This window comes from Camelus dromedarius, chromosome 25, assembly GCF_036321535.1.
Source record: "Camelus dromedarius isolate mCamDro1 chromosome 25, mCamDro1.pat, whole genome shotgun sequence".
Lineage (NCBI taxonomy): Eukaryota > Metazoa > Chordata > Mammalia > Artiodactyla > Camelidae > Camelus > Camelus dromedarius.
This window is the reverse complement of record NC_087460.1, coordinates 6,866,376-6,877,850: the sequence shown is the minus strand read 5'-3', so window position 1 is coordinate 6,877,850 and position 11,475 is coordinate 6,866,376. Positions and strand designations below refer to the sequence as shown.

General features: G+C 37.2%; 1 protein-coding gene and 1 pseudogene across 1 annotated transcript; one reads left to right on the top strand and one right to left on the bottom strand.

Annotated features, from left to right (window-relative positions):
- Positions 1-201: 201 nt before the first annotated feature.
- On the bottom strand, positions 202-2,385 carry SMIM10L1 (small integral membrane protein 10 like 1). Its single transcript, XM_031444087.2, has one exon. It carries the CDS (start codon positions 2,199-2,201, stop codon positions 1,995-1,997), a length of 207 nt encoding a protein of 68 aa, XP_031299947.1. The 5' UTR covers positions 2,202-2,385; the 3' UTR covers positions 202-1,994.
- Positions 2,386-5,753: 3,368 nt separating this feature from the next.
- LOC105094257 (taste receptor type 2 member 42-like) lies at positions 5,754-7,363 on the top strand (annotated as a pseudogene).
- The last annotated feature ends 4,112 nt before the right edge of the window (positions 7,364-11,475 follow it).

Sequence of the window (11,475 nt, the reverse complement as noted above, 5' to 3'; positions counted from 1 at the left end):
CTCTAGAGAACACTTGTTTGTTGGACACAGTGCGTGGAATACAGAATACTACAAGTAGTTTAAATCTTTACCTTGGCAAATGATTGTCCCTTTAAGCTCAAATGTCTCACATGAAATCTGGGTCTTCCCCACATCTTGAGGGTCAGTACCCTGCAAATCTTCAGGACTAAAACCCTCCACTGGAAAAGCAGGGGCTCCATATGAGAGTTTGTAAGTTTTATTTGCAAGTTAATGAGATATTTTATTACAAGTATTCTTTATTGTGTATATGTCAAGCACTAAGTCAGGTTTATTTTTAATTCTCAGACTGACTTTTCAAGGTGGGTAGTTTTACTCTCACTTAATAGAATTGAGGACACTGGAGTTTAGGCAGATTAATGGACTCACCTGGACCACAAAATTGGTTTGTATTTTAACCCAGGTCTGCCTGATACATACATTACACACATGGCTAAGAAAAATCAAAAAGACTGGTAGTGAAAAACAGCAGTCCTCCACCGGTCTCTGCCCATCCCAGATTTTCCTTCTTCAGAGACAATCACTTTTAACTCTAAGCTGTTTCTTATTGTACTTCTAAGCAAATGTTATACTGCTTTTTAAAATCAACTTTTCTGTATCAAATTTTGATTTGTTTTCCATTACATACACATCTCTCTCCTCTCCAACTCCCCCACAGTGATACCTAGTAATGTTATAATGTGTGTTGTGTTTACATAATTATGACTGACTTTCTGACTAATGTTATTCATGGTTGAGTTAAGCGGGTGTAGTACTTGAAAAGCTTTTTATTTTTCCTGGGGTTCATAATTACCTCAGTTTTGCTCCCTTAATTAGAAAAAAACTTGCAGACGACTAATTTGTCTCCAGACTCTCTAAAATAATCTCTTGACTCTATATTCAACACAGCTGGTAATCTAACATTTTTCTTTTTGAGACATTCCACCTGAACTCTCATCTTAGGCACTTCTTACTGACCTCATGCTGTTCTCCCTTCCTCTCCTTCCTTTCATACAGTTATATTACTATTTTAGCAACTTTATGGCTACTCTTTAAATAATAAAATGCCCTCTTCACCTGTCGACAAAAGACTGTATCTCTCATCTTCCCACTTTATAAGGACTACTACCATTCCATGTACCTTTTCAACCCCCCCACCCCGCCCCACATTCTCACTTGTAAACCGTACTTTTACATCATGAAGGCTGATAACATTTGCATTCAACTTTGTAACCATAATCAAGCATTCTCTTAAAAAGATGAAAAACATAAACAGCATTAACAGCATTATGATAATTTAAACGTTAGTCAGTACATCGCCAAGCTTTGTGCTATGACTGGATTTCCTTCTCTGTGGCTCCAAGGTCTTGAACTGCATGCTACTTACAGGGACCCTGAAACAGAGGCCCCTTTCTTACACTCCAACCCTCTGTTCAAAATCCTGCAGCATTTTACATTGTTTTGTATTTGAAGGTTGTGTTTCCTCTACAGTTTTTTTTCCTACTGAAAGTTTCTGATTGTCATTGTTTTCTTGTGTGGGATGAAGAAATATAAGCCTTCCGCAGCAAATCCTCAAGATCTTCAGCTTCTTACTCATTCAACGTCCTGCTTATTGTATTCCAGTCTCACACTCCCGAAATTGATGGATTAAATTAAAATGGACCATGAGCTCGTTGCACACTTCTGTCTTGAAAATTTTAGTAGCCTTCCCTTTTTACAACGCACCCCGTTCGTCCTGTTTTTATTTCAAGGACGCACAGCTTCTTAAAAAGCTCCCCGTTCCCGGAATCGCGAGTTTCCTCCTCCTCTTTGGGCAGGGTCTCGGTGACAGTCCCGGAGTCGGGCTGGGAGCTGCGAGCGGCGAGCGCAGCCGCGGACGGCGCCCAGGCACTCTCGCGAGACAGCGGACTTCCTCGCCCTCAGCTCCGCCGCGCCGCGGGGCCTCCTGGGAGTCGGCCATCATGCAGGCCCGCCATGCCGGCCGCTTCATCAGGGCGCTAAAAGTGTACCTGCAAGCGGATGTTGAGGACCACGGAGCCCGCGATGTAGAAGTACGGAAAGTTCATGCGCAGCTGCCAGGCCAGCTCGAAGAAGGCGAGCAGGGTGCGGGAGAGCCCCTTGCAGAAGACCCCATACGAGCTGGGGGCCGCGGCCGGGGTCGAGGCCCTCAGGGCCAAGGATGACGGAGCCGCCGCGGTGGCCATGGACCTGGTGTCGCCGCTCGCGCGCCGAGGGTGTCCGTAGACCCGCGGGCCCCGGACTGACGGCCGTGACCGGGAGGGGCCGGGGCGAAGTGGCCGCCGGGCCCACACTTTACGCCTCCCGCAGCCGCAGCTTCTTCCCGAGCCGCGCTGGGAACCGGGCAGCCGCTGGCGCTCCGCCCCTTCCTGTCTGCTGCTTAAAAATGGTGTTCAGCGTTTAGAGTTTAACTCTTGGTAGGTCCGGAACAGGTCATTTATATATACATATGCCAGACAGTTATTTTAACGGCATACACGAAAGCCATACCTTTTCATTTTAAAATGAAGGAAGGAAGCCAAGTAAAATTATGTAATTTGCCCTAAGGCACCACTTAAAGCCTGCATTAAAACTCGGGTTTGTCTGCTTTGTGATCTGGGCCAGGACTCTTACCCTTTTGATTTCGTAACATTAACTCTAGAATTAGGTCAGGATGACCTCCTTGCATAAGCCAGTTTGGGTATAAAGTCTCCGTATTAATAACATAACCTAAAGGATCACAATCTCAGGCAATGGATTTCCTGTGTCTTAGGACTTTCAATTGCAAGTGTCAGAAAGTACACAGTTAAGCAAACACACACATACATACACATATATACTTTTTTTTTTTGCAGTACATATTATACTATATACAGTATCAGATTTCCACCCACATAAACCCATGAAAAATCCAGATTAGGTATGGAGGCTTCTGTCATTTCTGCATGGAGTTTTACCTGTAAAATAGGTGGCTAGGCCCGAAGGCTTGGAATGGTACTTATATTTACTTACAAATTATTCATACCCTTAGGGTAACATCATAATGGATCGTCCATAATCACATACATTTCTGGTGTTTAAATGATGCGTTTCATTAACTTCTGTAATCACCTATGTTCACTAGTAAGCACTGTATTTTTCCTCATACACAACCTGTACATTCATGAGTTATTCAGACATGTGACCTTGATCATAACCTTCAGATTACAGTCTAGTTCTGAAAAGCATTGTTCAAAAATCCCACATCTTACCCAGCACTGATTAAATATAGTTACTATTCAAAGCACATTAATGTATCCAGGAAGACACTGTATGCATCCTACTGATGATAAGACTGGTACAGATAACATGCCAGTGTGCAATTTGTAAAACTCACTTGTGTATCCTCAGCTAGAATTTCTTTTGCTACTTTGCTGTACCAGTACCAACCCAGACACTAGACAGCACTTGGAGAAACTGATTACTGGTCACTTAAGACAACTGAAGTACTGGTATAGAGACTGAAGAATAGTGTAAGATGATTTATCCTTCCTGAAAATTCAAAGAATAATAGAGATATTCAGGGTCACAGAAGTCATTAAGTCCCTGGATCTTCCATTTCCAATTAGATAAAACTATGTGGACTCGTTCTTTTCCACCCTTCTTCTGCTTCCATGTCTCCCCCTCACCTCAGCTTTGGTTAACTCCATGAAAACAAGGTCTTCCTTTGAGCCCATGGGGAAAACAGCAAACATTTACTTATAATGTGGCTACGCTGATGTCGTGTTCCAAGTGGAAAGGAATTAGGCAAAAAAAGAGTAGTCGTGAACTTCCTTATCCATCCTTCTCTGTGGCTCCAGGTTCCACCCTCTGAATGTTCCTCATTATTCTCCTCCTTGGCGACATCTGAAGTGGATGTTGGGGAGGATACCCCCTTGAAGGAGGTACAGATTTCAAGGCTATGTCCCAATACATATTTGGAAGTCAGTCATTTAAATATCACAGCTTTTATTAAGTCAAACTCGTGATTTATTTGACAAATACAATCGCTGCAAAAATTTGCTTCCAGTCAGTTCCATGTTCTACATACAAAGATGTCCATAAAGATTTGCTTTACACAAAAGTAAATGTCTCCTTTAATTAGTTACCTGAGTAATTAATCAATTAATTAGCTTACATATTCCATGACACTTTCTCCCACTTCAATGGCAGCTATCTAGAAGCCATCTGAAGCTATGGACTTATGTTAGAAGCTTCCTCCCTTGATTTTGCTTTTGCTGTAAGAAATAGTCTCATGTTTACCTGAAAAGTCTAAATGGGCCTTTGATAGGGATTTTTCTTCAGTGTCATTACTGTTTCAGACCTAAGAGCTGTGAGATTTTACAATTCTACAAAACACAATTTCTGAACTCTTCCCTTCTTTTTCTATTTGCAAGTCAGTCAGTTTATTTCTTTCTCATCTTGTTAATATACTTTCATAAATGCTTTGGAGAATGACCCTGGCATACCATTTTAGTTCTTATCAACCACTTCCAGTAAGGCCATGAACTCATTAAATGTGGCCTGCCTCAAAGTTGTTGTATGTAACATCTTGAAAGAGTTTGTCACTGCGTCATGGGGGTCTGCATGTTTCCAGCCTTCAAAATCTGTTCATTTTTGCACCATTCAAATGCTTCTAAACAAATCTCACTTTTAGTTCCAATTTTTGCATTAGGTTGGGTAGACAAAGTGCTGCCACAAATAGGCTCCAAAACATAAAATGAGTCATACACAATATATGCTCTTACTATTGCTCTTTGACAAGTACTGATGTGTCTGAGGAGCCTTCTCTGTGATGTTACCCAGAATTCAGGTTGATCAAAAGCTTGCCGTCTTTAACATGTGGCTTCTCAGATTGCCATGGAGTCATCCCCTTTCCAGACAGTCCAGGGCAGAAAGGCATATGGAGGCACGCGCACGGGGAGATTTTGCAGGGGGGACAGACCCATAAAATGGTGCACATAATTTACACTCACATGACATTGTTCAGATTTCAGTCATATTGCCACAACCATCTGTAAGGGAGGCTGGGAAATGTGGCCACTCTATAGCCCAGAAAGAAGAGGAAAGCATGGAATTTAGGACATGGAATTTGGATGGCACTTAGTCACATTTCAATTGAAAAAGCCAATAAGCTACTGTAAAATGAAAGTCCTCCATTTAGAAGTATGGTATAATTTGTCCATGTCACGTTGATAATTTGTATAGGTCCTTACATCAGTCTTGGATTCTATTCGCTATTTCTTCATAAATTTTAAAGAATTCCAGTTCACACTGAATGTTCATTTCTTCATAAAACCGTAACTGATCCTGCTCTGTAGCATTTGTAGACTCCTTATGTATATTGCCAGTCTATTTTGCTTGTAACTTCTGATTTAGCTCCCATAATATTACATACTAATATTTATAGTTATTTGTTGTGGGATGTGGTTGTACAATTTGAACTATAAATAATTTCCTTAAATTATTCCTACAAATCATATTGCATCTACAAAAATACTTGATAGGCAGAAGGATCTTATTAATGAGTGACAAGTAATGACTGAAATATATACATTTTTTCCCTAGCAATTCCTGTTCAAAATCTAAAATATTTGAATTCAAGTGTATGGCTCAGGGGAGATGAAAATATGAAATAGTGGAAACCAGTCTCTCTAATATTTGCGTGTTTACATACCTGACTTCATCCTTTTGGTCATTAGCGCAAATGGGGAACTGCAGCCGGTGTCAAGGATAAGAGAATGTCGTCGGCGTTTACTCTGGAACTTATACAGCAACTGACTGTAAGTAATAAGAAAGAGATTCATGAAGCTTTGTATCTGTTAACAGAACTGTTTTGTTTAGCACTGGAATTTAGTATAAATAGAGTGAACTGTTCTTTTTGTGATGATCTCTGTAACTATATTACACAAGACAATTTTGGCTGTACTTTCTGGAATTATGATGAAAAGACTAAAGAAAGCATCGTGAATGTCAGTTTGTAACTGTTTAACTATACGGTTGTCAGTGAGGCGCAACATGAGAAACATTTTCACTGAAATGTCAGTGGGAATGAAAGTCTCCATTCTGGGAGTGGCAACAGGAGAACTGATCTTAGGAATGCTGGGAAATGGGCTCACTGGACTGGTAGTCTGCATGGAATGGGTCAAGAATGGGAAGGTCTCATCAGTTGATTTCATCCTTACCAGTTTATCTGTGGCCAGAATCAGTCAGCTGTGGGTAACACTATTGGATTCATTTATAGTATGGCATCTCCACACGTGTATGCCACCGGCAAACTAGTGAAAGTGTTCTTTGGGCACTAATGAATCGCTTAACTACCTGGTTTGCCGCCTACCTGAGCATTTTCGTCTTCCTTAATGTGATCAGTTTCTCCCAGTTTTTTTCATCTGGCTGAAGTGGAGAATGAACAGAGTGGCTCTTGTGCTTTTCCTGGGCTCTTTGTTCTTACTGTCTGTTACCCTCCTGATGCGGGACGCTCTTGGTGAGTTGTGGGTGAATAGCTACAGAGGACGTGAGAGAAACACGACTTTGTATTTAGATGGAAGTAAACTTTTCTGTCTTAAAAGCCTTGTTCTTCTTAGCTTGATCTGTGTTATCCTGTTCCTTCTCTCCCTGGCCCCTTTGCTGCTTTTATTTCTCTCCTTGGTGAAGCATACCAAGAATCTACAGCTCCACCTGAATGAATGGAGAGACCCATAAAAGGGCCATGAAAATGGTGACAACCTTCCTCCTTCTCTTCATCATTTATTTTATTTCCACTCTAATGGCAAGCTGGATTTTTCTTAAGGTACAAAGTTATCAGGGCATGATGTTTTGTCATGGTGATTTCAATTCTCTTTCCCTCAGTTCACTTCTATGAATTTCAGTTTTTGGACTAGCAAGCTAGGGTAGATTGCCTTGAAACTACTGTGGTACCTTACACTCTCTCTAAAAAAAGCAAAACCTTTAGCTTAATAGACGTTTTGAAAACATTTTCTGTATTCTATGGGAAAACCCCTGAATAGAAGACCTTGTAGGTTCACTTTTAACTTCAACATTGCTTCCATTGGATCCTTTTAGGTATTGTTAAATAGATGAAGTTCCTCTTACCACATGCTCCTGCCTAATCATATTTTCTCAAAGTCATCTGACATGATAATGTTCAATTAAAAGAAATATCTCTGCTATAATAACACTTGCTGGTAACAAAAAATTATTTGGGGCATGCGGAAGAAGAGTTATAAAAAATGTACTGGAATATTAATAAGTACATGTATAATATACACTGCAATAGGAATAAATGTAAATGAAATCACAGTTGTAGAAATGGAAAGAGCAATGTAATGTAAAGGTAAATTTAAAATTAGAATAGTAAAAGGATTTATAAAATGTTAAGTGTATTGTAAGTGAAATAAATCTTTATATAAATATAGAAGTATAAATGTTAGTCTGATGTTACTAATTTTGGAAAGGATCTGAAACACCAGAAATTTTTATACACTAATAATAGAATTATACATTGGTAAAACAACGTTGTGCAACAGTATGGCATTATGCAATTAAAGTAAAAATGCTTAACCTAAGGTATTCATTGCACTCTTATTTTTATACACTAAGAAATCTTTGGTACATGTGCACCAGGATATATATGCAAAAATGTACATATTACTCTTTTTCTTAATAACTGAAATTGAGAAGTTCTACAAATGTCCATCAGTGATAAAATGGATAGATAATTTGTGGCATCCTGATACAATAGAATACGACACAGCAATGAAAATGGACAAATTAGATCCATAATATGTTTTAGTTCTTTGCTAAAAAAAGTCATAGAGATAGAAAGGTAAAATTTAAAGTCATAGTACACATTTACTGTAATGTTTGGATATACGTATGTATATGTATTGCTTCTTTGACTGATGTAAGAGAATAACTCAGATTCATTTATAGTAAGTGAGAATGCAAATAGGCAGGTGGGAGAATTTTGCTTGCTAATGATGCCATTAAAATATGAAAGACAGATAATGTACTACTGTATTATCAAATAGAGTATATAGGCATACCCTTCTGAAAATTCAATAAATGTCAACTCCTGTTTGTTTACCATAATTTTTAGAATGACGTAAAGAAAAAAATAGCAAGTAAATCATTATAAATTTGTTGGTTTTAATATTCTTGACGAAGTAGTTAGTAAGGGTATTCTTTAAAACTAGCCCTGATGCTGAGAATGATGTTAAGTATTCTAAGAACATGGAGAAGAATAACAGTGTTCTCCTGTGGCAGGGAATTCTGACACTTAGAAACCTGCATGACCACACATCTGTCAGCTAAAGGTCTTCCATTTAGCTACTAACATCATCATCATAATTATCACATTTAATGATTTATGTGGATTACACCATATATAATGATTTGTATTTGAAATGTTTACATACATAAGTGGAAAAATGTCTAAATGATTTTCTAAAGATCATTATGGGTACGTCACCTTAGTGAATAGCAAAGTTCAAATCAAGCTGTATACATTTAGAAATTGAGTGTTCTTTAGTTTAAATGTATTACTTGAGCAAATTATTTATAGATGATCTTAAAATTACAGAGTTAAGGCACAAAGCTCTGTTTCTAACATTAGAAGTAGGGTATAAGGACTCCTGGAAAATAAAGTCATGGAATAGGGACACTATCCTATTCCCAGGTGTAACCTTTTCTCCACATCCTTGCCAGAACTTGTCTTTTGTCATTTTGATAATAGCCATTCTTACAGATGTGAGGTGATATTTCATTGTGGTTTTGATTTACGTGTCTCTGATGATTAGTGATGTTGAGCACTTTTTCATGTACCTAGTGGTCATTTGTATGTCTTCTTTGGAAAAATCTTTGTTCAGATCCTTTGCTTATTTTTAAATCAGATTTTGTGGGGTTTTTTTTTTTTTTGCTATTGATTTGCACAAGTGTCTTACATATTTTGGATATTGACCCCTTACCAGATCTGTGATTTTCTTCTGTTTCATAGGTTACCTTTTCATTTTGTTGATGATTTCTTCTGCTGTGCAGAAGGTTTTTACTTTGAAGTAGTCCCACTTGTTTACTTTTATTTTTGTTGACTTTGTTGGCAATCCAATAAGTCATTGCCAAGACCAATGTTAAGGAGATTATACTTATTACATTTTTCCTAGGAGTTAATGGCTTCAGTCTTTAATACATTTTGAGTTGATTTCTGTGTATGGTGTTATACAGGAGTCCAATTTCATTCTTTTGTATGTGGATGTCTTCTTTCCCCAAAGCTATTTATTGAAGAGACCATTCTTTTCCCCATTGTATATTAATTTCTTTTAAGGGCAGTCTAGTGGTCTTGAACTTCTTCAGCATTTGTTTGTCTGGGAAAATCTTTATCTCTCCTTCAGTTCTAAAGGGCAGCTTTGCTGGGTAGAGTATTATAGGTTGGTGGTTGTTTTATTTTAGCACTTTGTTTTTGTATCACCCCACTCTCTCTGACCTTCAAGTTTTCTGCTGAAAAATGCTCTGATAATCTTACGGAGGTTCCCTTGTACATAACAAGTCTCATCTCACTTTTACTTTTAAAATTCTCTCCTTGTCTTTAACTTTTGACAATTTAATTATGTGTCTGAGTATGGGTCTTTAATTTATCTTTTTGGAACTTTTTGGGCTTCCTGGATCTGGAGATCTGTAATGCACATAATTGGTCTGCTTGATGGTGGCCCACAAGTCTCTTAAGGAATCTTCACTCCTTTCATCTTTATTTTTGCTCCTCTGAGTGGATGACTTCTTCTGCCCTGTCTTTGAGTTCACTGATCCTTTCTTCATCTTGATTAGCTTTCTGTTGAAACTTTCTATTAAAATTTTTAGTTCAGTTATTTTATTCTTCAGCTCTATAATTTCTGTTTGGTACTTTTAAAGTATTTTCTGCCTTTGTGGAAATTCTTATTTTGTTCATGCCTTGTTCTCCTGACTTCAATGAACCTCTTTATGACCATTATTTTGAACTTTCCATCTAGTAAATCACTTATCTCTCTTTCATTAAGATTGGTTTCTATAGATTAATGTTGTTCTTTTATTTGAAACATATTCCCCTATTTCTTCATTTTCCTTGATGGTGTTGGTTTTTACACATTAGGTAAAACTGCCACCTCTCCTAGTCTTGGCAGATTTGCCTCGTGTAGGAGACGAACCTTATCAACCAGCCCTGCCTGAGAACCTGGTTGCTTCTCAAACCTGATAAAAGGTGTATACCAAAAAAAAAAAAAAAAAAAATGCAGGAATATTATACTTAATAGTAAAATGTAGAATCTTTTACATCAATGCCAGGATTAATAAAAACTTTGTATTAGGAGTATTAGCCAATGCATGAGAAAAAATAAAGACATAACTCACATGAGAATTTGAATAAAATGACAAAACAGATTATTTTTTTCTTGTAGGCCACAAATTTACCTGTGGATATTCCACAAAGCAATCTACAAAGAAATGAATAATAGGTTTATCAAATAAAATAAGTAGGCTTAGCAAAATTGCCAAATAAGATATTCATGTTTATCTATTTACCAGTAATAACTAGTTAGAATATGAATTTGAAATAAAAATTTTTCATAGTAGCTACTAAATCTATATAAGGTGCCTGGAAATAAGTCTCAGAAGTTATATATCATATTTGATTGAGATGTTTCTTAAATTGTATTGAAAAACATAAAAGGAGATTTGAGCAAATGTAGATATATTTTATGTTCTTGGGTAGATGGAATCAATTTCCTAAGATAGCAATTATGTCCAAATCCTTATGCTCCATACAATTCCAATCAAAATCACAATGGAGTTTCAGGAATGCTAATAAAATTGCTGAATATTTAATTAAATAATTAATATTTTAATGTTAAATAGACGCAAGAGAGAAACCTTTATAAAAGAACTAAGTATGAGAGATATACCTGATAAATATTAAAAATTGGGTTATAAAACCTGATGTAAGAGAAGGGGATTTAAATCTAGATGACCTCCATAAGATTAATTTTTTTCATTTTGGAAATATGGAACAATAATATGTGTGATACAGTTCCTCAGAATTTTTCAGGAAACCAAGTGAAATATTAGCTGGTGTGTGTGTGTGTTTATGAGCTTGTAAACAATAAAGCTATTTGTCAGTACTAGTTAGCAGCACCCAATTTTAGGAAGTATTAGCCTTTCTGAGGGTCCTAGGGAATGTGAAAAGTTTTTGATAGGAAAAACTTAGAAAACCTATAGATAAAGTCCTTTAAATCATCCTATGAGGATCTAATGTTTTTGTTAAAATAAATCTTCAGTGATAAAGACTTATTACATCATCAATGAATTGCTAAATTCCATCTATCAGTTTAGATATTTGCTGCATGTTCTATGTACTAGATTTAAATTTTTACTAGCTAACATCAAGACTTGATGAATTCAAATTATGTAGAGCTTAGACAAGGAAAACTATTGCAAAACAAT

Excerpts from the sequence above, each read along its gene's own strand:
- SMIM10L1 (XM_031444087.2), bottom strand. The coding sequence starts at position 2,201 with ATGGCCACCGCGGCGGCTCCGTCATCCTTGGCCCTGAGGGCCTCGACC.